General features: G+C 48.4%; 1 protein-coding gene across 8 annotated transcripts in view; it reads left to right on the top strand.

The window, feature by feature from the left end:
- Positions 1–26,797, top strand: part of LOC138567561 (uncharacterized) — a 2,466,350-nt gene that overhangs the window by 1,741,752 nt on the left and 697,801 nt on the right. For all 8 annotated transcript variants that reach the window (XM_069645900.1, XM_069645903.1, XM_069645902.1 and 5 more), the window contains one exon: positions 7,788–7,943. In XM_069645900.1, coding sequence (XP_069502001.1) covers positions 7,788–7,943 — 156 coding nt within the window. The remainder of the gene's footprint in view (positions 1–7,787; positions 7,944–26,797) is intronic.

Raw genomic sequence — 26,797 nt, 5'->3', positions numbered from 1 at the left:
AAGATCTCGACTTGGAGGAAAGCTGAAGGTCATTGCACTGCCAGGGAAGAAACCAGCCGCGGAGTTTTCCGGTTAAAGGTACTACCCTTTATTTCGTGGTCGTGGTAAAACGTGGTATTCCGGTTGCCGGGGTGCTTGGCACAGGCAAGGCGGCCACGAGATGCGTCGGGAAGGCGAAAAGACAGTGAACTGGTTATCCCCACCAGTCAAAGGAAGAAGACTCTCCGGCGGGAGATCTCCTCTGTCGTTGGGAAAAGTGGTGAGACGGTCCAGCAGGGCTCCACCGGTGGTGTCGTCGTGGCAGGTCGAATCAGCTTCTCCCTCGTCGGATTCTTAGGTCCTGTGGCGACTTCTGAAGTTCCAGTCCCCAAATGCAGAAAACCCCCATTCACTCAGCCTAGCTGTCACTCAAACATGCTAAGTGGTGAGCCGGCCGGCTCACCACTTGGGCCAATCAGGACGGAGTGCGACTTGAGTTGCCTAGGCAACTCAGTCCAGGGTGCCTAAATCCCCCTCCACCCCTCCTAAGTACCCCAGAGAGAGTGGCACCACTTTGGAGGGCTTCTGTGGAGAAGCCAGTCAAAAAGTGGAACAAAGGGCTCGACTTGGGTTGGAGTCACAGAAGAGAAGACAAACGCCATTTTAGAACCGAGTTTTGACAAAAAATACCAACCGGAGAATTAATAATAATTAAATAAACTGGCGGTATGTTCAAGGCTATCGCAATTAAATAAATAAAGATAGTAGCCTCAAACAATGAGAAAATCCCATAGAGAAATATTCGCAGTTGAATATAAAAAGTAGTATCCCTGCCACCAGCCAAAACTCGATCAGGGGGGACGGAGACGTGACCCCTCGACTAACAGACCCCGGGGCAATCGAATTGCCCCAGCCAGTACGTCCACAGTATGATGGTTTGTACTGGTTCTGTTCAGAATTTAAGACTAGTAAAGTCAATGGTGACTTTACATGCCCTGGTAGATAGTAGTCAGTCCCAGGGTATGGAGTCTATACTGGGGAGTCACTATGACACCCCTGTGTTACTGCACTGAGGGTGCTGTGTAACACACATCACAAAAACACATGCAGCCCTATGGAGTAAAAGACCCCATAGCCCATTAAACACATCTAGAGTCAAAGGAACACACTCAAATCATGTCCCAGAGTGAGGGTAAAAGAGTCTCACTCTTGGCAGGAGAAAAAATTAAACCCCAAAAATCCAGCAAAGCTGCTGGGGGACTCACTAGGTTAGGAAATTCAGCCTAAACAGAGAATTCTCCCTAACAGACCCACAGTACATACAGAGCCCCTTGTCACGTCTCCATTGTCTCTCTGTAGAGGTTAAAGGTCCTCTGGTGTTTCCCACTTGCATGGGTTCGTCTGTCGGTGGGACTTCTCTGGGTGGATGGGGTAGACTAGGGCTAGAAGTTTAGGGAGGTCCTCTAGTCTTCCTCCTCTACTCCCTTCTTTCCTGTTGTCGGAATTCTATTTGTAGGACTGCAGAAATAATTTCGCCAAGAGATGTAGGGTGAGGGATTCGGACTAACTCATCCTTGATGTCTTCCGTTAGTCCCCGACGGAATATAGTGTATTGCGCTGATTCAGGCCAGCCGACCTCTTGAGCCAATCTCTTGAATTTGGTGACATATGCTAGGACATCCCGATTCCCTTGTCTCACATCCAGAAGGGATTCGAATGCGTGAAAGGTACGTTCCTGATTTTCAAACATGTTCTTCAGGGCTTGGATGAAAGCCGGATACGTTGCTATCACGGGGCTACTGGCTATCACCAGAGGTGTAGCCCCTGACAAGGCGTTCCCAGTCATATTACTAACCATGAAACCAATTTTAGCCTTGTCTAAGCCAAATGTATTTTCTCTGAACAAGAAGTGAACAGTGCAGGCATCCAGGAACTCCTGCAATTTTCCCAGAGTGCCGTCGAATTTCCCAGAGGTGAGAACCCCTGTGGGGGCATCAGAATGGACAGCGTCTCTGACTGAACATATGTGTCTCTGCGTTGTTTTCGGCCTTCAACGTCTGCACTTCTGTCGACAATCCTGGCACAGAGTTGATCAGCTCCTATAGTTGTGCCTTCCTTTGGCGTTTCAAACTCTGAGAATCCTCACCTGATGTCGATGAGCTGTCCTTACGAAATGTCTTGCTCCTCTCCTTCTTAAGTTTGGTCTTTACCTTGTCCCAAAGCCGGTCCTTGTAGAGCTAGGGCCGATCCTTCCCTGCCGCCGTAACGACCTCCTGCGATGACAAAAGGTAAGTCGCTGCAGTGACTGGGCAGGAAGTGTCCTTGAGGTATGAGTGAAAAGCACTGTGGCATAAAAACCCTCGAAGGTAGTCAATCCCTCTGTGGCAGTAGATTTCTTATGTGCACATAATATCCGTCCGGAAGAGCTTGCAGAAGCAGGGAGGCTGACAGTGTCAAAAATGCACGACAATATATGAATGGAGTAAAAGAAGAAATTTTGTAGATAACAAGTTCTGGAGCAGAATTAGGCTATAGAACCTTGGAAGCAGCTGTAGAAGTGTGTCATGGACTGAATTCCCAGTATCAAATGAAGCGGAATGAACAGAAGCCTTCAGCGTGGGGCAGGCGATATTGTGTGGAAGCAGGCGGCAGGAAGAAACAAAGTACCCCCATCTCAGAGAGGATAAAAGCACTGGGCTGTCGCTGATATGACAACGCGGGGAGCCGCGGAATCCCAGGAGGCAAGATAACAACTATGCCGAAGCAGAGAGCTAGGTAATATCGGGAGGCAATCGCCATAAAGCTGGGGCGGAGAGCCGCAGCGTAGAAACGTGGGAAAAAGCTGCGGAAAGACAGCGCTGGGGGGAAAGCTCCTGGCGGACGCTCGAATGACAGCGTGGGGCCCTGCGGAAAGAGGAAAAGTTAGCAGCTCAGGAAAGCAAATAAGAAGGAAAGACTAACAGATAGCTAGTTGACTCGGAGAAAGCACAATAGGGCTTTGCATCTTACCCGGGGGGCTGATGAAGCGAATGGGTTGCAACGCACCCGCGCTTTGGATCTGGCAACCTAAATGCTTTCTGAATCCCGGCAGCCATCTTGATAATAAACTGGACCGCTGACACAAAAAGCGTAATGGCACTCTCGTGCGTGGAGCCACTTTCATTGAAGGGAAAGTCCTTTTGCCTAGACGCCAGCATTGCCATAGCGACCACCTTGTGGTTGTGACATGTCCCTGGGTACCTGAGCATATATCTTGGCCTGTAAAAGAAGCTGGGTACTTACTTTATTTGTTTTCGCTCGTCAGAAAAAGTCCTCTGAATGTGGCACCGTAATCACTTGCCCCTGAGTCCTGGGCCCTTCTACTATTGGTCCAATATTTTTTTTTTGGGGTGCCCTGGGTCCTAGAGTGGTGGGATGTCACAAACCCTCTGCTCTGCGATTCACCATTGAAATCCTTCGGCCCAAATCATGCCCTGCTTCTTATTTATTTATTTCCATTTATAAAGCGCACAACTGCCCTAGGGCATTGTGGCGCTGTTGCAGTATATTCACTTAGGTGCAGGTTACATGGGACAATTTGTGTGTTTTACATACGTACAGTTTACATGTTCAGTACATAATAAATTACAATACATGATAATTACAGAACATGATATACAAGTACAATGGTATGCAATAGTGGCAGGGGTGTCGTCTACTTAAAAAGTATGGTCTTCAGGGCCTTTCGGAAGACCATGAGGGAGGTTTCTTTCCTAAGTTTGAGTGGTAGGGAGTTCCAAGATTTTGGCGCTAGCACTTCAAAACTGGAGCCTCCAGCTTTGACTCTGTTAAAGGCAGGGATTGTGAGTTGGTGTGAGTGTAGGTTTACCTTTGGGCCTGAAGGTAGGTGCTAGGTGTATTCTTTCGGTAAAATAGGGGGTGCTGACTGCGATATGCATTTGTGTGCGATTGTGACTGACTTTAACAGAATTCGCTCTTTGATAGGGAGCCAGTGGGCATCTTGTCTTCCCTGAGAAATATGCTCTGTCTTGGGGATGTTGAGGGCGGCTCTGAGAGCATTGTTTTGTGTTGTTTGAAGTCTATTCATGTTTTTGGAGGATGTACCTAGGAGGAGGACATTACAATAGTCCAACCTTGCGCCTATTGTGGCTCTTGCAATATTGAGACAGTTTTTGGAGGAGAGGTGAGGTTTGACAGTATTAATTATTTTAGTTGTGAGTGCTGCTGATGACGAGATGTAGCTAACTTGTCTAGCCATGGAAAGTGTGGAATCCAGAATGACTCCCAGTGTTTTTACTGCAGTCGTAGCTGGGATTACAGTGCTTTCGATTTGGAAGTTGCAGTATTTGCTGTCTAGTCTTTTTAGTGTCTCCTTGGGGCCTACCAGTAGGATTTCCGTTTTGTCCCCGTTGAGACAAAGGCCATTTGCCGCCATCCAGGCCTGGATGATTGCATATGTATGCTGTAAGGTTTTAAAGTCTTCCTCATAGTCACCGTAGTGGTAGAAGAATTTGTGTATCATGGGCATAATTGGTGAAGGTTATGCCGAATTCTTCTAGGTCATTGAATAGAGGTAAGGTGAAGAGGTTGTAGATGGTAGGGGAAGTGCACGAGCCTCGCGGCACCCTACAACCGATCGGGGATGGAGAGGCAGATGCCTGGTCTGAGAAAACCCTCATGGCCCGACCCTCCAGAAAGGATGTTATCCAGATGGTAGCTTCTTGGGAGAAGTGGCCGGAGTCTGTGAGGTGTCTTCCTAAGATCTTGTGGTCGACCATGTTGAACGCTGCCGACAAGTCGAGGAGCAAAAGAATTGCAGACTTTCCTTTGTCCATGTTTTCTAGTAGCTGATTTTGTAAGTCTAGCAGAGCTGACTCTGTGCCATGCCTGGGATGAATTAATTTCATTCATTCTCTGCTCCTGTCGATCTCGAATCTTGGACTGGAGCTCTCCAAGGGGGGTCTACTCTGTCATACGATTGTGCCTCTTTGGCAACTGTAGGTTAAAAGAGGTACTTTACCTGACTTTATTCTATAACCTTGGTTCTGTTTAGTGGATTTGTTCCATTGATTCCTATGGGGAAATTTACCAACTCTGAAAACTCCACTTAAGGTACTTTCTTAAACATGCACATTTGTATGGGTCCCCCTTGCGTCGCTAGAATTTTCTACAAAAAACTAGAATTTTTAGCATGGAAGATAGCTCAAGGGCAATGCGCTAGTCTTGGGAGCAGGACAACGCTGTGTAACATGGGTTTGATTCCTGGTCAAGCGCTTAGAAGCAAGAGGAGCCATGGCATGAAGTGCTATGCAAAATAACCATAATGCCTAGGATTTACTACAGATGTAATTGTTTTTAATCACTGCACTATTCTCCTGTGATACAATTAAATTGTGATACTGTTTCTAGCTGTGCTTATATTGGAGCAATCCTTTTGAAAGGGGTTTAATGAGACGGCATTGGTATTGGCCTTGTTCCGTATGACTAAGCCTATTTTGCCTTATTATTGATCTTCTGGTTATGGTTGCAAATGCTAACCACCTCATTTCCCTCCCTCTGGGTACAGGATCCAGTTTATAATCCATATATTAATAGCGTTACTGTGTACAAGAGGTTGTCAGGATTACATTTGTGATTTCTGTTGGCATTGTTAGCCCCCATTATGACTGTGCATTCATTCTTTACTATTGTCTAGGGATCCCCTTTTCTCACCCACTCTTTAGCCTTATATGTATTTTACCTACCATACAGTACTGGGATAGACATTGAGTTTAGGAGTTGGATGGCTCTGCCTATGACCGTTTTACTGTTTTTCTACATACGCTGCTTTACAATGTGTTATAGGCTAGTGGGCCCATGGTTTTTATTTTTTTAAAGATTTCCGTCTGTATTTATCTATATTTATTTTTGGGCCGTTTTATCTGTATTTATCCACATTTATTATTTGCTCTGGACAAAATAAGTTGCCACATTTATTTTAATGAAAAATGCAGGCCTTCAATTTGATGCTCACACAGCTGCTGGGTTCCTCCACATCAAGCCAAGATCCACTTTCATTTTCGAAACAAACAAGCTGTTCTTGTTATTGCTCCTGATGTGAACAACATCTCTACATCCATTTATACATTTTTAAAGTAAAATAATGCAGAAAGGCTGAAAAAAAATGAATGTATTAGACTGCACAGCCATTGACCTACAACATGTTACTGACAATCTGGAGAGCTAAGCAAGAGACCTGCATTTCCACTTTTTTTCCAATTTTTACAAATAAATACTGAAACAAAACAGAGTGCTTTCTGTCTGTATTTATGTGTTAAAAACAGGGAGCATTAGTTAAGCAATAAGCCCTGAGACAGGCGCCATTACCTCGTCAGGTAATGCTTAACGAAGGCCATGGGGCATTACCTGATGTGTTAATGCCCTCCCCATCGTCGAGGGGCTTATCGCTATTAGTACCCCGGCCCGTTAGACGGGGGTACTAATAGTATATTTATTCGGTTGCGAGATGCTGCAGCGCTTTGCAACCCGAAAAAAAAGAATACCCGCCATGTAAAGGAAAACAAAGTCTGTTTTCCCTTTTCCTGGCGGCCATTGAAAAAAGTAAATAAAAATAAACAAAAAAGATGGCCACCGTATTCCCTTCTCCCTTTCCATGGCGGCCATTAAAAAGTTTGAAAATAAAAGTAAGCAAAAAAAAAAATGGCTGCCATGGAGCCAGAGATGGGACTACACATAGTCCCTTCTCCCTTTTCTATGGTGGTATGTTGCATATCGCAAGCGGACGCACCGGGGACAGAAGTGTACCCGGCGCTTTCGCTCCCGATACGGACCAGAATGAATAAGGTAAGTGGGCTGGGAGGGGAGGGAAATATGAGGTAGAGGGGTTGATTGGAGGGGGGCGCCACTTACCTCATTCTCCAGCAGGGGAGATGGCAGCCTCCAGCGCTGAGGAGGCTCAGGGCGGCAGGATTACTGTCTGGTAACACCTCCGTTCCCTCTCGCCAGGTACTAATTCTGTGTGGTGTATTCTCCTCATTGACTGCTCTACCATTGCAACCCAGAACAAGTTTGATGTATCTTTTGGTTGGAACCAGTGTCTTGTCATTAGGTTGAATGGTTTTACATCCCTCACCAGAGGGCATAGAAAAATCACTGTAACAGCGAATCAACTTGAAAGAGAAGTAGGTATCATCCACACCTGATATAGGAGTGATGTTACAGGAACCCTGTTAAAGCCTTTATTTAGTTTTTGATGCCTCCTAGTTTGCTAGTAGTTCACATAACATTGTTTCCCCTGAAGATAGAATATATGTAACAACTGAAGACCGCACTTGTCTTTAATTGACAAACACATGGTTCATTTGTAGAAGTAAATTGCACTAAGCTGCCAACCAAGAATCCAAATCATCTTCAAACCTGTGTATCTTTTAGACTAAATCGTTAGGGATGATCCTGTCCCTGTGCCAAATGCTTTCTTTACTGCATCCACAGCATTGATACTGCAGTTATCCTTTCAGCATTTTGGGTCTCACCTGAGCTTGGCCTCCCATCTAACATTGACAAAACCAGTTTAGAAGTATTCCCAGAAAAGCTTTTACTGGGTTGTGTCCCATAAGCATAGCACCCTTCTTGTACCTGCTTAAACCAGCCTTAGTGAATATGAAACTCTTTCGCATATGTGCAGACAAGGGGCTAGTCCTAGGGGATCCCTTTTCACATGAATGAGGAGGGTGATGTACATTTTGTGGACTATATTTTCGCTGATCTCCCTTGCTAAAACGGACTATGTGCATCTTTGTATTAACTAGGAGTATCGAACAGCCAATACAACGCCGAGAAGCATCCTTCAGAAATGCCCGAGACTGATCATCTCAACAAGATAACCGGCAGAGATGCAACTACTTCGGAAAGCAGTGGATTAACATCCAGAAACAACCATGGACTCAAGAAATGGTGCAGAACAGGTACCGTAAAAATGAATGGTCCATGCCCTCTTTGTCCAAAGCCACAGTTCTTTTAAATTGCTACCACAAGTGATTTCTCTTATGGTATAAAGGAATGCCCTCCGTCTCTGACTATTGCTGGTGTGAATTACAAGTTATAGCCTGTAGAGTATAGGACACCTCATTTCACACCTCCTAATAATCAGCAGTGGCTAAGAGTGATGTATTGTGTAGTGTATAACAGTTTGTCTTGTGTAGAGCTGTTGAGACTGTGACACTGGCTAGACTCTGCCTATCTGCCTTTCAGTGGTTTGAGAACCCTAAGAGTATTCTCACTCCTGCTCCCCCTGGATCCTCTTCTCAGGTCGCCAGGGAAAGGCCATTGCTTTTGGATCGAGGGGATAGCTCATCGGCAACGTGCTCACCTTGGAAGCAAGACGACACGAAGCAACACAGGTTCGATCCCGAGCCTGCTCTTAGAAACCTCTGGGTATTAAGCATGTTATAAATAACTATCATATCATATATATCATATCATATCCTGACCCCGGGGGGCAGAGAAGTGAGGGAGGATCACCTGGTTGGAGGGTCCTTGGGGATTGGGAGTAGGGGGCCCTTGGGCGAGCCATGTACCCCCCTTTCCCTGTTGAAGAACAACCTAGCTCTCCCCCTGACTTTGTAGGCTACTGTAGAATAGCTCACCTCATTTCCCCACATTTGACATTTGAAAGCACTGGGTTGAAGAAGAGGAGACTTAGTAATGAATACTACACCTTTATTTCACCACTTTGGTACTGGTACGAGGACGATGCCTGCAAAGAACTGTGAGGGTCAGGCATGTCCCTTTAACTATGGTTAGGCAAGTCTGATGGTGAATCCACACCTGCAACCTGTTGGAGGGTTAAGGTGTATAAGGAGAGGCCAGTGAAACAACCTGAGGAGAGACAGGGAGGCATGTGTGTAAGGTGCGAGCAGGGGACCCGTGTCGTGAGGAGGCAGCCGTGGTGGGGCCTACGAGGAAGCCAGGACACCGGCTGAAGCCCAGGAAAACTGTGGAGCCCCCAGGCCAGATGGGCCGTTGGATTGCCACAGAAGTTGGAGCCTCTGCGGTGGGCTGCTCGTAGCAGCATCAGTGAACGAGCAGGAAAAAAAGGACGCTGTTCACGTCTGTCTGGAGGAGGCGGAGACGCCGGCGGGTGCTGCACCAGAAGTCTGAGCGTGTCTCGCAGAGGGCGGTTTGTGGACCAGCGAAGCAAGAAGGCGGCAGCCAGAGCTGCCGGAGAGGAAGCCGAAGATCGATGAGTGTTGGGGAAGTCACTGGGAGCCGGATCGCCTTGAGTGCACTGTGTGTGAGTAACGGAGTGCTGGTTAAGACTTTAAGCAATGCTGAAATACATATATTGAATACCGAACTGGGTGCAAACTTGAAACAATGATGAAATGCATTTATTGAATACCGAACTGAATGAAAATTGGAACTTAAGCCAAAATAGGCATATTGAATGCAGAACTTTGTTTTATGGGCAAAGCTAATGCCGAACAGAAGCCAAAAGGAAAGTGCCCATTTCAAAAGCATTATTTTGTATTTATTTATTGTGCATTTGTTAGGCACTTATACAACAAGTAAATTGTGTTTCAAAGCACCCACATGGCAATATGGAGGGAACAAGGGTAATACATAATATAAACACTAGAGGATAAAGACAAACCTACAAGGCCTTGTGCATATTCAGAACATGCAAGTGCAAAGAGAGAAGAGGGGAGTAGGGGGGGAGTGCTGGAATGTCTGTGCTCGTGGGTGAGCAGCAGATGTAAGTGGCAAGTATAGTAAGTGCTAGGGAGCGTTGAGCTGCAGTAAGGGGGTAAATGCAGGCCTATTGTGGGGTAGGCCAGTGGGTGCTGAGGCAAATGCTTTGTGTAGGCAAAAGCGGAGACGATTGGGTGTGGGTGCCAGGTTCCCGAGGACTCATAAGGGCCCTGGTCTCCATTCATGGCGGGTGTGGTGTTAGAAGAGGAGGGAAGAAGGGAAGAAGGAAGTGAAAAGGAAAGTCTTGTGGAGCTTCTGGAATTTTAGGAGGTCCGGCTCAAGACGACGAGGAAGGGGGAAGCTGTTCCACAAGAGTGAGCCTGCTGAAGCAACAGATCAGCCTCCGGCCCTCTGTTTGGCGAAACGCTTCACACACAGAGAGTTGGTACCTGAGGAACATAAAGCTCTAGAGGGAGAATATTTAGTGATAGTAAGTTGCAGATAGTGTGGTCCACGGCCGCATACAGCCTTGTGTATGATGCAGAGGGATTTTAATTTAAGCCGTGCAGCAACCAGGAGCCAGTGAAGAGTTTTTAGGGCATCGGAGATACGGTCCCTGGGCTTCAGGCCAAGGATAAGACTTGCTGTCCTATCCTGGATTAGCTGGAAGCGTCAAAGAGAGGAAGAGGTTAGATTCAAGAGTAGGTTGTTGTAGTAGTCAAGCCTAGAGAAAACCAGAGTTCTGGTAACATTGAGCTTCTGGGGGAAAGTGAGAAAAGGGAGAATTCCTTTAAGAAGGAAGAGTTGAAAGTTGGACTTTTTGGCAACGTCCTCGATGTGAGGGAGGAAGGAGAGAGAGGATTCAAAGATGACTTCTAGGTTTTTGGCTTCAGATGAAGGAGAGGGGGGAGAGCCCATAGAGGATGGCCCGGGTGATGGGGAAGAAAGAGGGAACAGGGGTCCCAATAGGAAGGATTTCAGTCTTGCTGGCATTGAGGCAGAGGTCATTGGAAGTGCATCAGGACTGGGTAGCAGATAGACAGTCTGGGGTGATGGAGGAAGCAATAGGGTCAGCAGTAAGTTTGAAAAAGTGTGTAGTGTCATCTGCTTAGCACTGGAAGTTGGGGGAGAAAGAGGAGATTATTTGTGCCATCGGAGCAAGGTAAGTGTTAAAGAGCCAGGGGGAGAGGTTGGAGCCCTGCGGGACACCACATGTGGCAAAGGAAGTAGGTGAGGAGAAAGTGTCCAGAATAACCTGAGACAGGCAGTTAGGAAGGAGGTCAGCCAGTCCAGTGCGTGCTCCGAGATATCCAGGGTATCATGGAGCTGTTTTTTATGAGGATGGAGTGGTTGACCGTGCCACAGTCAGAGGAGAGATCCAGTAGAATGAGGACAGCTGGAGAGTTAGAATCCAGAGATGCAAGCAGTTCTTCACGTGTGTTCAGAAGAGCAGTTTCCGTGCTTCTGGATGGCTGGAATCCAGATTGATCGTTGTGGAGGCAGTCAACAAGTTCACTGTGTGAGGTTAGTTTGGGGAAGGCCAGCTTCTCCAGAAGTATGCAGAAAATAGTGAAAGTGTGAAGAAGTATAACAAAAAGTGGGGTATGAACCAGACCACCAGAAAGTGAACTTTATAACTGGAACAGTGCGACAAGGGCAAAGTCTGGCAAGAGAGGTGTGACAAGTGGGGCCATAGCCAAGAGGTTAACAGAGAGAAACCAGGAAAGTGTGAAGTTGTCCCTAAAGTGAACAGGCTGAGACCTGACAAATTAATGTGAATCTGTACACAGGAAAAAACCTGTGATGGGTGGACCATGTGGTCTGACAACTGCGCCTAGACCAGTGAGCCCTAAATGAGGAAAACTAAAAGACATTGTGAAAGAAACCAAGGATAAAGCACTATAAGCAGACTGGTGAGGCTAACCAGAAGATGCTACATTGAAGTCTTGGGGAAGGGAACCCTGAGACTTGATAGACTACAAGTGCTGTCTTGAGGATGGAGCCTCAAGACCTCTTTGCATTTGATTTGTGTTGCTTGAGACTTGGGGAAGGGAGCCAGGAGGATTGTGTAGAACTGTATTGCATTGGACTTGGAAAAGGTAATCTTAAGACTTTTGTGAACTTTCTTGAATTTGGGGAAGGGAAGCTGAAGAAGAGGCTAAGAGCTGGACAAAGCTCAGAACTTTATGTTGGAACACTATTTCTTTCATTATTGACATCCCAACACATTGCTTAGTTTTAGTTGTGAGGGCAGGGATAGGTTTTGGACAGAGACAGACCTTTCAGTTGAACTCTTTGACTCGGGCTGTCCTTAGTTTTGTTCAGGTAGGGAAATGCCACCTTAGCATACAGGGCAAGTTAGGCCTCCTATCATCCAGACATTCATTTAATAAATTATCTTATTTTGAACTTTAAGTCTTTTGTCTGTGTCTTCATGATGCCTTCACAGTAGCCAGGCCTGATACATTTCTGGCTTCACCCGAGCATAACATCCTTTCAGGGGCACCAGCACACCAGGGAGTTTCTGTGCTTTTAATATCAGCCAGCCTGCTCCTGAATCAGCAGGTTTTCTGGGTAATGTGAGTAGAAGTTGCTAAGGCAGGTCTCTACATCTGTTTTTGTGCACTTGCTGGGTTTTATATATTGTGAACCTAGATATGATGAAATGCAGTGATGTACAACAAGGGGATACAGGAATAGGGTACTATAATATTGATACAATTAGACAAATAGAATATGAAGGGTACACTCAGTAGGTGATGGAGAAGAGTGGATTCATATGTTTACAGCCAGGGGATACATGTTAGGTAGAGAGAAAGGTATAGTCATTCTTGATTAATTATTGGAGGATCTGCAGCAAGCTATATCCCTAAGAGTTTCACCCAATATGACCTTCCCAGCTGCACTTTTGAGTTCCAGGGTCTGCCTCAGCAATTCCCAGTCAGAGCTGTGCCTTGTCGCATGTTAGGGAACATTCTCATGTCTGTTCTAATTCCTTCCAACCTTAGAGACCCCCAGCTCTTTTGCTGGACTTAAAGACTTGTTTAATTATAACCCTGGAGTGAGTGAGCCCCTTTTCTCACTCATCTGTTTTGGATTATGTGTTTCCTTTGTTTTTGAAGTCTGACCAACCCCATAGGCATTTACTTTTTGTTTGATGACACACAGCACCTTCGGTGCAGTGTCAAAGCGAAATCTTTTAGATTTCTCCTAAGGTTTAAATACCTTTTCTTGTGAGAACTACTGTTCCCAAGAATAGTAAAGTGAAATTGACTTTACTTACCTTTTCTCTTTGTAGTTCGAGCACACACCATTTTATGTGAGTGATGGGGGTTACCTAGTAGCCCCTTTTCCTACTTACTCTTGTAACATGTGTTATGTTACCCTCACTACTTTAAATGGCTGGTGGCAGTGGTTTAATTTTCCTACATGTGCTTTTCTACCACTGGCTGAATCCTCAGCCACAGTATAGCACCCATGGGTGACCATTTTGTCAAAATAGCCTTGGTCTTCTTTTGTCGCCATTTTCTGTTTGTGAAGTCTTTCTTGGGTTTTACTCTGCACGCCAAGCCAGGTTTGAGCCCTTTGTTCATTTTGCTTTTGGCGAGCTTCAGTATTCAAACCCGCCTCTGGCTCCAGTGTGTCTGGAAGGACATGAAGTGAGGGAGGTTACCGAAACTCCCCTGTACTTTGTCTTTAGGAATGCCTGAATGCACCCAGTCCTGATTGGCTGGCTGACTGTCCTTGCAGGACAGCCACCCTGCTTTTTGAGTGACAGGTAGGCTGTGCATGTATGGGAGAAACCTGCTTAAAAGGCGAGGGTTTTGGGACTGAAGATGGAGTCGAGCACTGGGAAAAACAACCTGACGAAGAAACCGTGAACAAAGCTTGCTGCATCCTCCTGGACTGTTGAACCGCCCGGTGAAGCCCTGTTGCTGTGCTGAAATTCCTTTTTCTGATGGACAAGAGAAGCTCCGGAAGGGACAACTTCTTCCCTTGGGTTAGTCGGATCAACTAACCCTGAGACGAACTCTGCTGGAGCTCCTTCCCTGACTGGCTGTACTTCTTTGCTGCTGCAGGAACTGAGTGACAGGGGCCGAGAAATCTGTAGTCAAGTGCAATGTCTGTGATCCGGCAAAAGCTCCAGCAGTCTCCCAGGACCCTCCAGAAGCAGGATGACCAGAGCTCGAGCCCCCTCACCGGAGTGCAGGACTCAAGGAGTGAAGGAAGCCCAACTGGTATCCAAGAATGCAGTAGTGTTGTTTACCGAGCACTGAAACCGCAAAGTGCCGCTGATCCGAAAAGAACCTGTAGCTGCCGCCGACCTCTGAATTGCTGCCGCAGGAGTCCCCACGACTGAGGCCCAGGAACACAGGATCTGCATCGCTGCAACCAAACAGAAGCCAGCTGGACCCTCTTCTTCTGATCAAAGGTACTGTTCTGCCTTGGGGTACTTAGCTCAGTGTCTGTAGCTTGCTCTTCTCAGTCGAGACTTGCAGTATCTGCTTTGCTAGAGTTAATTTCAGCTCTAACCTTTACAAGTGTAACAGTTTGTGACACTACAGTGATTTTTCTTCAACAAACCCTCTAACTCTGTGTAAGACTTTTACTATCTAAGAAGTGCCTTAGCTGATTAGACTTGGCTTCAATTCACTTAGGCTGTCCTGGCTCCCTGCAGACTCTTCTATCCATTTTGCTTTGATTCTTAATGTCCCTCATAGGTGATACATTGGTTTTTGAAACTACTATTGCTGGAAAAGGTTTTTATCTAGATTTCATTGGAAGATTTAAAGTGCTCACATGCTCTAAGAACCTGTTTAACCTTTTTCCTTCCCTTAACCGTTCCTTTCTGCAAATCTCAGAATCTACAAAGTGTACTAGTGATATATAAATGCAATTACTGTCCTAGTTAGTGAAGCCACCTCAGGGTGTAGGAAGTGTGTAAGCAGCATCTCTAAAGAGTATCTACTAGCTTTGTGTTGATTCTGTGAAAGTATTTTAAGTGTATTTGATTGCTACATATATTGCCCTTTTAAAGAATGCTTATATAAAAACTACTGTTAAATAAATTATTATTTTAACTAAAACCTTGAGTGCAAGTGTTACTTGTCTACTTGTATTGGTGGATTTCATTGCTACAGCTCTACAGCTCACATTTACCTCTCTTGAGATAACCCTGGCTGCTCAGTCACGCTACCAACTTGTGTAGTACATGCCTATACCAATAGGTGGGTTACCTAATACCAAGAGGACAAGGGTTGTGTAGTCTCACACAGGGTTACTACATCAATTCTTGCCTAACAGCGCACAATTCACAAAGACCATACAATGGTCAATAATTCAGGTCCTGTCAAGTAAGGGGTTTGGCACCTGTGATTTAGTTTTGGCTAATGCAGGATATCCTGTCTACTCTGCACACCTTTGTTTAAGAGCTGCAACAGCGTCTGCCTCCAGCAGCTCCCCATGCTGCTTCCTCTAGCAGTCCGCCATTGACTGCAAGGCCTGCGCCCTTTTGGAGTCCACCATTGCCCTTCGGGCCAAGGCCACATTTAGTGCCTCCTCTGCCTAGGCTGTTTTCCGTCTCTGTGGCAACCCTCATAAACATGAACACTAATCCTAACACTGACACCTCACAAGGAACAGATTAGTTTGATGACCTAATTTCAGCTGATGGCGGTCTCCCGGATGTGGATCTGCCCTCCAGGGACTCTCCATCGGATGAGATTGGATCCTTTCATGCACTGCTGACCCGTGCAGCAAAACTATTCAACCTGGTTCCTGAAGAGAAGAAAGAGGAGAGTTTCCTTTTCCAAAGGAGATGGTCCTCTAGGAAATCAGTTGTCCATTCCGTTGCTCGACAACATATGGGAAGATGGCTTGTTGTTAATGAAAACTCCTTTCTCTGCCCTCCAAAAAAGGATTGCCTAGAGAAAAAGTACAGAATACCAGATTCGAATGTGTAATGTCCACAGCTATGCACTTACGAAACTTTTTCGGCAGAGGGCGTCCTGCGTCGATGGCGTTGAGTCAATGTCCTTCGAAGGCCTCCGTCGAGGGCGACGTCACAGGATGTCCTAAATAGGACGCACGTCGCTCATAGCCTCAGTTCCGTTTTTTCCCCGAACGTGTTAACTTTGTGTGTTCATCATTATGATGTCTTTCTCTTCAACCCCTCCGACTCTGCGGTCTGGCTTCAAGACCTGCCGGGACTGCAAGTCGAAAATGTCGCTCACCGACCTCCACCGCATTTGTTTGTGGTGCCTGGTCGAGTCGCACGACACCGACGACTGCTCGAAATGCCAGTCGCTGACTGCCAAGGCCTTGCGGAAGTGGAAGCTCCAGGTAGGTAAGGGCTCTAAGCCTGTTAAGTCCCGGACTTCCAAGTCCAAGGGGGTTTCCACCGATGACTCGAAGGGTGACTCTCCGCGTCGGGAGGAGTCCTGGGGATCTTGGTCCCGGAGTGCTTCCTGACACTCGTCTTCTTCATCCCGGCACTCTAGGGAGCGCCGTCACTGGTTGCCTTCCCCGTCCTCCTCGGAGGATGGTGCCTCGAGGAGGGTTACGTGCCCTACGAAGTCCTCGACTCCAGAGGAATGGGCGGCGTTTAAACAATACATGTTAGCGATATTTCAATTGCAGGGCACAGGTCCGGTCGCGCCTTCTGACGAAGCCGGCCAGGATCGGTCTTGTACCGTTGCTCGCACGCCTTCGGGTTAGGGTTCACAACGCGACTTACATCGGGAGCCTTCAAGGTCCCGTACGGACAAGGAATCGAAAAGTCGCAAGAGATGTGTCTCTAGGTCTTGGTCCTCGTGTAGAGGAGGTCCCAAATATGACCTGCACTCCAGCCACCCATTTTGATACACCAGAATCCTACTTGCCAAGATATGTGACGTATAAGGAGCAAATAAACCAACAGAGAGCCACAGTGGGGCTCTGTCCAGTACCCATCAGAAGGACTTGTATACCTATTGAAGCGCAAATAACCATACAACCATGGGCTGCATGGTACCCATTGAGACAACCATACCAGCAGCTGGCGCGAAATGAAGACCACTTACAAACTGTCCCTGAAGAGACCCAAAGGGTCCTTATTGGAGGTGAATGGTGATGACACAATGGCCCGGACAGACTCACAGATGAAAGAACCGATAACCAAAAAGGTGATAAATAAAGACGAAATGTTGCGAATAATGATGAAATGGGATAGAAGACGAAACAATGCTGAACTTTAAAGAAACGTAACCATTGAAAGCAGGATGGAAATATGTAAACTCTCTAAATGCCTGTAAATAAGTTTGGAACGCAAGGAAACGATACTGCTTGCAATGCTTAGTAGGACGATAGTGCGTCAAGCGCCAACTATATATCTACCTCAAGAAGCACATTATACAAGTGCGACTCCATTTTACAAAAGCAGAATTAAGCCTAGGATGATACATGACAAACAGGCCAGGGTTCATAATCTAGCTCCAAGTCAGATGAAAGAGCAGAATCAAAACTCAGTAAGAAGCAGCTCATGGCTAGGAATTTGAGGTCAACCCAAGGAAGGGAGGAGAGCAGCAACTCCGAAGAATCACAACTTAAGAGCATAGAAGCCTGCCCCGTTAAGTTACCTTTTGCAACCAATAGAATTGCATGTCAAACTTATGAGTTTTACATGTCAATGATGATGAGCATTTGCTATAAAAGTTACTGTTTGCATGAAGAATTGGGGAGTTGAAGCGAGACAGGCGATCGCAGCTCTGATGATTTCCATTTGTTTCTCTGTTTTTTGTACTTGTCATTAAACGGACTTCCCTTTGCCAAACCATTGACTTGTCCTTATTGATTGGTGTTGGAGTAAGAGAATCCTGCACCCCATCTTCCTCAAGGTGCAGCTATCTCGTCTTAAGGTACTTGAGGGGGAGCTCTGATCCTATGGGCCCGTCAGAGGTCACTCCTCCCACCTGTGCGCTTGGTAGCGGTGAGCATGGTCTTGACCATCAACTATTGAATTTGGATTATTGATAAGACACCTATTGACTGTCGACACAAAGTAACTCTAGGTCTTCGGATATATCACGAGTCCTTCGCCATTTTGGCTGAGTAGACTGTGAAGCTTCCTGTGGACAATGATAGCGTAATACTGTTAAAAAAACTGCAGTGGGTTGAAGGCACCGGTTTTAAAAACATAAAGCCTTCCATTACTACGGGCAGTGGATCAGATGAAAGACCAAAAAAAAAAGGCGGTAACGGAGGCAGTGATCCCGAGAGTCCAGAGAGCAACGATGCTAGCGGTGGGTGAAATGAAAATGTATGCTTTGGCAAATGTCCTGAGGCAATAGAACAAGTAAGGGGAAAGGTAACGGAGGGAGGTGGAGAAAACAAAATAATCAGAAGTAGAGAAGACTGTATGTATGTGTATATATATATATATATATATATATATATATATATATATATAGGGATAACGGCTCGAGAATACCTGAGATAAAAAGAGAGTATACCGGGGTGGACATTTGAAATAAAGAGAGAGGAGACCGGGGAAGACACCTGAGATAAAGAGAGAGGATACCGGGATAGACACCCGAGAAGAGAGGATACGCCTTGTTCCTGCGCTTTAATATAGCGGTCAGAAGAAACGTGAACTCATAGTCCCACAAAATAGGGAAAGACTACGCTACTACGACGATTAAAGACGTCGTAAAAGGAGTTTGTGTAAATTCCATGTCGGGGTATTGATTAGAAGGCAGAGATATGTGTCCAGCTGGTGCCTGTCTAGTCTGTTCAACGTTTGTCATACATGTTCTGTTGATGTGTCACATGTAAGGAAATTTGTCTCCTTGATGTTTGAAATTGATTAGGGGTTTTACGCGATTCTATAGTTGAGAGGGAATCGCACATGAATTGATGTCCTTGAGTCAATTGGTGAGAAAGAAAATTTGTCGGGAAAAGATTGGATTGGAGCTTGCGATATTTGGTGCTCACTCGTATTGTTGGGTGTGGTGAAGTTGCATGAAAGACTGCTAGAACAGATTTAAGCATAGAAGATATTACTCCGCTAGCACACTTATGTAAACATTGCCTAAACATGCACTCAAGCTTAAAAAATACAGTAGAGTGGGTTAAGGGTACCGCCCACAAGATGTTTATGCATTGGGCACAGAACGGGTCTTTATCTAAAGTCGTTTTACAACATATGACGACTTATTTGCATGCCACATATACAGGCAAAAAACTAGAGAAACGTCTCACTGTTCTAGAACTTTGGAAAATGTTCATACAGTCAAAAGAGGAAGAGCCACCTGCAGACTGGATATTAAATGTATGCACGGAGGGGGTGAGACGCCTACCGCGCCTCCTGCCCCGCCTGAAACAGAAACCGAGGGAAGTTAGAGGGACTCTACCCATTAAGAGAGCTCAAGGCAGCTACGGGCTACAGCAACCCCGCATATGAGTCACCTACGTACAGTAGTGATGAAAATAGAAGGAAGGATCAGGATAAGAATCTTACCTCTGCAGTCCCGAGGTGAGGGACAAGGAGAGACGCGATGATGAGAGTAAGGATCAGGCACAGGCAAGTGTGCCTCTCGATAAAGAGACAAAGGGAACGAAATGGAAAGGAAGTGAAGACAACTGATGAGACAGCATTTGCAAAAGACGAATGGATGGGAGGCCAGATATTGTTGAAACTCAATGGAAAAGGAAGTGATGATGTGAGACCGAGAGAGAAGTCTGAGACACAGAGAAGGGAGAAGGAGAAGGAAAGGGAAACAAGGGATGAAAGGATAAAAAGGAAAGATGGGTTAAAGCGACAACAGCTATAATGCGAAGAGCAAGGAAAGCAGCTCGATCGCAAACAGAAAGCAGCCTATGACCAGTACAGGCAGAACATGGAAAAACTGGTAGAAGAGCAGAGAGCATGTGAAAAAAGGATAAGAGGTGAAAAATGAGGAAATTTGATGGGCAGATGAACGTAGAAATGAAAGGAGAAGGGAAGAAGATAAGGTCAGAGAAGAAGCGAGGAAGCGCAAAGAATTCGATGATGTTGAACGTAAGCGTAGACAGAGGGCACGTGATCTCGAATATCTGGAGAGGGGAGTTAAAAAACCCAATCCTGTTGTAGAATGGGAAGACATTGAAGAATTTTACCCCGTGTATGATTCAGTACCAGGCACTAGTGGGCAAATATTGAGGATGACTTCAACACCAGAAGCATCGGGAAACGATCGATAAGATATATGGTAAGATGGGGTTAGAACGAATATCTCATGGAGAGGGGGAAGACGAGCGCTTGGAAAGCACTCAACTGTATGACGCGGAGGACATCACCCAAAGCAGTGGGAGCAGGAGACTGTCCTTGGACAGACTAGAAATCAGTAAAACTGATGATGACGCAAGAAGTGAATTGGGAGTGATAGATGTCCGACTCCGGAGAGGATATGGAGTGTGAGACAAATGAAGAAGGAAGACGGCGCGAAAAGTGGCTCCCAAGGGACAAAGGGGTGAGACGGTCAGACGCTAGCGAGTCCACACCAAGGGCATCAGAATCTACATCATAGTCTGACCGACACCAAGGAACACCCCATGGTCAGAGGGGGGTGTCTGCGCACGTCTATGTGGACAGGTTGTGGACATTGCCAGGTAGACGGCGATGCGGGAATATTACCCCAGCAGTAGACAGGAGAGCTATGGGGAAAGAAAAGGGAGTCTGCATGTTCCAATTTCCGCTTCTAGAAAAAGGGGGAGCAAGACCGCAATATATTCCATGGCCACACATGGATCGAGAGAACTTGAAAAACAAGCTTCCAATGCTGACATCGGGAGCTGGGAAGTGGATACATGAGTTAGAAAAGATGACAGGGGGTGTCACGTTAGCTAAAGGGGACATTAAAGGTCTCCTGATTGCCATACTCGGTGAGAGAGCAGACGATGTATGGGCACGGGCTGGGTACCCTGGTGTTACCATAATTAACACTGCCCATGACGGAGCGCCATTCAACAATTGCATAGCAGCAGTATGGAAAGCGCTACGGGTGCTTTACCCAGACACTTCCGATATGGGAGCTATAATGACAGCAGAATAACCAGGGTATCGTAGGACAATTCCCAAGGGGAAGGAGATTTAGAGGAAGAGGATGGCAGAGTAATCAGGGAGGTGTCCAAGGGAATCAAGGAGGTTTTCAAAACGTGCAAATGGGCAATACAGATATGGCGAACTGACAAATAGCCCGACCACCGCCAGTGTGTTGGCTGTGTGGAATGACAGGGCATCTGGCACGCTTGTGCAGAAGCCAAGGCGCGTGGCAAAATAGCCAAGGAATGGGGGCAGCCGTGGCAAATTCACCTGTGATCCCACCACAGGGCGGCGCACAGAATCATAGAGTGCAGCAGCAAGAACCAGGCATGCAGCAGGGGGTTCAACCCCCGAACATGGGGAATGTGCCACAAGGGCAATTTCAACAGGCACCACCGCAAATGTCGCAGGGCACAAACTCCGCTAGGGGAGGCAACCCCGGGAATGGAAAAAATCCATAAGTGTACAGTGGACCGAACTTATACATGAGCTAGGACAGCTCACTGGGAACCCTGATGTGCTCTATCCTATCAGTGACACCAGACCCTAAAAGGGAACCTAGGGTGAATGTCGCCATAGGAGGTAAAGAATATTCCTTCTTAGTTGATACAGGGGCAACAGACTTGTGCATAGGAGAAGGCAAGTTTTCCTTGTCCGGCGAGGTTATAGATACTCAGAGTTTTACAGGAGCTCACAGTCGAGTTCCCTTTACAGAGGCACTCCCAGTCTCCATAGGGGAATGGAAAATGAATGTACCTTTGTTGTATTCCCGTCAGACCCCAGTAAACATTTTGGGTCGAGATTTAATGACAAAATTGAATATGACCATCTCGTTTACAGAGGAGGGCATTGTATGCTCTTCTCCGGGAATGCTTTATTCAAACGTGTGCGATATGATCAGAGCCTATTCGGGACACAGGGCCATGAGAGCTTTTCCTCTGGAACCTGAGGTTTTTGCAGGTTTTTGTATATGGCATATGTGTACTTATGGCGGGATTACCAGGCTTTGCGGACAAGGTCAGGAGAACCCCTGACGAATTTCTATTCAGGCCGAGAATACTAATGCTTGAAGAGGAGGGAGAAATATTTCCCTTGATGATACATGCTGCAGCAGTGCGAGGTAGGATATAATTAGTTGAAGGCTGCGATGATGAAGGCAGACAATGGTGTGCGATTTTCGCCATTGAAGAAGGGTATCGAGTGACGTCACTGATGACGATCTGTTTGAAGAACAGCCTGACTTAGAAGAGACAAGGATAGAAGTGAGTCTCATATTTTGGGTAAAAATGATCAAAAGAGAAGTGCCCTAGAGAATGATGTTGGCACTGATACGTCCGGAATACTTTGATGACGACATGGCCCAGGTGCCTATCTCAGTATGGACCGCAGGACCTTATGACGTAGGTGTTAGGGAGAATTCTCCATAAGGCTAATTTCCCAAACCTAGTGAGTCCCCCAGCAGCTTTGCTGGATTTTTGGGGTTTATTTGTTTCTCTCCTCCTAAGAGTAAGATTCTTTTGCTCCGACTCTTAGACATGATTTGAGGTGTTCCTTTAACTTTCCATGTGTTGTATGGGGTATGGGGTCTTTTACTCCATAGGGTCTCATGTATTTTTTGATGTGGGTTACACAGAACCCTCCGTGCCGTAACCCAGGGGTGTCGTAGCGACCCCCCAACATAGACTCCCTACCCTGGGACTGACTACTGTCTCCCAGGGCATGTAAAGTCACCATTGGCTTTACTAGTCCCAAATTATTAACAGAAACTGGTACAAACCATCATATTGTGGACGTACTGGTCGGGGCAACTCGATTGCCCGGGGTCTGTTGTTCGAGGGGGCACGTCTCCATCCCCCCTGATCGAGTTTTGGCTGGTGGCAGTGAATACTACTTTTTATATTCGACCGCAAATATATCTCTATGGGATTTTCCCATTGTTCGAGGCTACCAACTTTAATTATTTAATTCTTATAGCCTCGAACATACCGCTGGTTTATTTATTTAATATTAATTCACTGGTTGGTATTTTTTGCCAGAACTCGATTCTAAAATGGCGTTTTTGTTCTCTTCTGTGACTCCAACCCAAGTCGAGCCCTTTGTTCCACTTTTTGGCGGGCTTCTCCACAGAAGCCTCCAAAAGTGGTGCCACTCTGTCTGGGTACCACAGGAGGTGTGGGAGGGGGTTAAGGCACCCTGGACTGAGTTACCTTGGTAACTCCAGTCGCACTCTTGTGTGATTGGCCCAAGTGGTGAGCCGGCCGGCTCACCACTTAGCATGTTTGATTGACAGCTAGGCTGAGTGAATGGGGGTGTGCTGCATAAAAGCAGGGCTTTGGGGACTGGAACTTCAGAAGTCGCCACAGGACCTAAGAATCCGAGGAGGGAGAAGCTGAGCCGACCTGCAACGACGACACCACCGGTGGAGCCCTGCTGAACCGTCTCACCACTTTTCCCCGACGACAGAAGAGATCTCCAGTCCGGAGAGTCTTCTTCCTTTGACTGGTGGGGATAACCAGTTCTCCAGCATGGGGTCTGGCATGGATTCACATGCTCATGAATATTCCCCGTCGTCAGGCTGGGAATCCTCGGTAAAGAAAAAACCAGTATCAGTTTCGTTTCTGATCTGTCTTTCGTAGTAATAACCAATCACTGGTCTCTGCGTCATACTGACCACAGCCAATGACTGCCCTCTACCTAAGCACCGCCTCTGGCAGCCATCTTCAGATTTTTACCGCACGTTCATGTGTTGGGATCCTCGTGCTATTGCTCTCGAGCGTTAGTGCTTTTTTTTTCGCGCTTTTTTCACAAAAAAACTTCGATTCTTTCGGTCAAAAGAGCCTCAAGCTCCACCGATCCTACATCCGATCAACGGGGACCCGTGTCGGATTCATCTGTGCCCCTCAAGGGTGAAGATTTCGTCGAGCTACGCTTCGGAGGACTCCAGAAGCTTCTCAGGCCCTGTCTCGGAGATGGCCCAGGAGAAGGGAAGCTCGACGCCCGGAAAGCTGTTCAGGGTCTGCCCTGGATGCCAGCTGCAGAACGTCTTCAAGGAGGACGAACACTCTTTCTGCCTTTACTGCCTTCATGAGGACAAGACGCACGTGGAGAAGGACTGTGCGTTTTGCGGCAACATGTCGGAACGGACCATGAAGGACCGCCATCAACGTCTCGCCAACTGGCTGGAGGATAAGAGCCCGTCTGGCGAGAAGAAGAAGAAATCCGAGCTGTCTTCTAAGACCTTTGAGGGCGCCCCGGCGACGGGGGCCCAACATAAGGCCAAGCACCGCGAGTCCGCTGGCACCGGGAGCGCCGAACGGTCGGGCTCTGCGGGCGCCAGGCAGGGCGCACCCTCCCCGGCACCATCAACCACGAGCCAACGCTCTGGGTCGGGTAAGAGGAAGGCCGAGCACCCGGCGAAGCTCCTGGAGAGGCCCCGGTCGAGCTCTAAGGCAGAGGAGGAGCGTGGCAGTGCCCCCTCCCTCAAGGATAAGGCGGTGAGCGCACCTAAGGTGGTGAAGGCCTTGATCCATCCGGCCAAGCCCTCTATCGAAACGGTCGCGGCGGCCCTGGCTCAGCCTGTGGTGGCTGCACCAGTGGTGGCGACCTCAGGGCCCAGAATCTCCCTGCCTCCTCGGAGGGAGTCTTCCTTTGTGCCCATCGATAGGACCCCCGTGAAACCCTCCGTGGGGAAGAAGAAGGGGGGGGCAGGGCGTCGTCGTAGAGTCGGCCTCAACCTCAGAAGAGGAACTGATCGAGGTCTTAAGCCACGGCCTAGGCGTGGAAGAAGGCCAGCCCGTCGGAATGGACCCCGACGCAGGTGACGACGACGACATCGTCGAGGATACCGACGGGGCCCCTGCTCGCCCGTCGGATTCCCCTCTGCCAGCGCCGCAAGACAACTCGGCGGCCATTTTGTTGGCCATACAGTCCTTATGCTCCGAGATAAGGACGAGGCTACCGTTACCGACGGAGGAACCTCTCCCGTCGGGGGATCCAGAACCGGGACCTTCTGGTGTTCCCCCTACCAAGAAAAGAAGGATCCATCCACCACCTCCTTTTCAACCGTCGCGCCCCTTCCAGCCCTCCTCCCCGTCCACCCGAGGGGATGATACGGGGACTGACACGGCAGCGACGGGTACGGACGACGAGGCATACGACGAGGATTTTCCGTCGTCGCCTCCCACCAGGGCCTCTCCGCCCGACGAGATCGGATCTTTCCACTCCATGATCTCCAGGGCTTCCGAGCTTTTCCAACTCTGCCCTGAGGAGAAGAAAAAGGAAGGCTTCCTTTATCAGCGGCGCGAGGCCAAGAGGAAGACGGTCCTCGCAGTGCCTCTGTTGGACGACATTTGGGATGAGGGCCTTTCCCTCCTCAAGAACCCTTCCACGACGCCAGCTAGAAGAGACCGGTACGAGAAAAAGTACCGGGTCCCGGACACGGCCCCCCTATGCCTCCGGGCGCAGCCTACCCCGGACTCCGTCGTCTCCGCGGCAGCCAGGAAGAAAGCGGGGGGGGGGTGCGGCCTCCACATCGACTTCCCCGCCGGACGGCGAGGGAAAGAAATTGGATACTATGGGGCGTAGAGTCATCTCGTCGGCAGCGACGACGATTAAAGCGGCCAACGCCTTGGCTATCGTGGCCCGCTACGACAGGGAGCTCTGGTACAAGATGGCTCCCCTGCTGGATTTTCTGCCGGACGACAAGAGGGCGGAGGCCCTTGAGATCCTGCAGGAAGGTGAGGTGGCCTCGGACCACGCCATCACCGTGGCGACGGACATCGCCGACACTGGATTCCGCCAGCTGGGCAACGGTGTTTGCCTTCGACGTCGTGGATGGCTCAAAGCTACGGACTTCCGGCAGGACGTCCAGACCAGAGTCCTGGACATGCCCTTCGACGGGAACAACCTGTTTGGGAAGACAGTGGACGATTCCCTTCAGGCCATCAAGGCGGATACTGAGACGGCCCGGGCCCTTGGAGTCCTGCAACGACGGACGCCCTTTCGGAGCGGCGGAGGCAAGGGCGCCTCCAAAGGTTCCGGCGGCGGTTTCGCTTCCTACCGTCAAGCGGCCCGCTCGTCATCGCAAGAGGCCTACAGAGGACGAGGCAAGTCTAGCGGACCCCGCCGTCGTCGCCAAGGAGGTCAAGGCGGCAAGGCCGCGTCCAAGCAGGATTGAACCGGCCTTGGGGTCGGGCCCCCACCGAAGCACCCCGGTGGGAGGCCGGCTGGCGGGCTTCGTCAGCGTGTGGGAGTCCATCTCCACCGACCGTTGGGTGCTGGACGCCCTGGCCCGGGGCCACGCGCTCGAGTTTCAAAGAAGGTGCCCGCGCGTCCCCCCCGTGGCCAGGAAAGAACTTCACGTCCCTCAACTTCTCCTGGAGGTAAAGGCGATGCTCAGAAAGGGCGCCATCGAACTCGTCCCAAAGAGGCTTCGGGGCTCCGGAGTCTACTCGAGATACTTCCTCGTGAAGAAGAAGACGGGAGGATGGCGCCCCATCCTGGACCTGCGACGTCTGAACAAGTTCATCAAGGCGCAGAAGTTCCGGATGGTCACCCTCCAGCACGTCCTGGGTCAGCTGGAGGAAGGAGACTTCCTATCGTCATTGGATTTGGAGGATGCCTACTTCCACATTCCCATCCTAAAGGGGCACCGCAAATTCCTCAGATTCGTGGTCCAAGGGCGTCATTACATCCGCGCCAAGACGAGGGAGCTCGCCGTGGTCCACACGGCAAGGACCGTCCAACTCCTCACGGACCTGGGATTCTCCGTGAACTACGCCAAATCCCACCTGGTGCCCGCGCAAGTCGCACTGTTTCTGGGAGCGAGGCTCGACACAGTGTCCCTTCTGGCCTCCCCGTCGGAGGAGAGGACCAGGACCATCTTGGGCAAGGTGCAACGGATGTTGGTGGCCGACGCGGCCAAAGTGAGGTCCATCAAGTCCCTCCTCGGGATGATGTCTTCCTGCATCTACCTCATTCCCATGTGCAGGCTCCGGATGCGCCCGTTGCAAGAATTCCTGGATGCGCGCTGGATCCAGACGACGGGCAGCTTCGAGGAAAGGATCAAGC

This window comes from Ambystoma mexicanum, chromosome 2p, assembly GCF_040938575.1.
Source record: "Ambystoma mexicanum isolate Mex_15411 chromosome 2p, UKY_AmexF1_1, whole genome shotgun sequence".
Taxonomy (NCBI): Eukaryota; Metazoa; Chordata; class Amphibia; order Caudata; family Ambystomatidae; genus Ambystoma; species Ambystoma mexicanum.
Note: the sequence above shows the minus strand (reverse complement) of the source record. Positions and strands in the feature narration are given on the sequence as shown.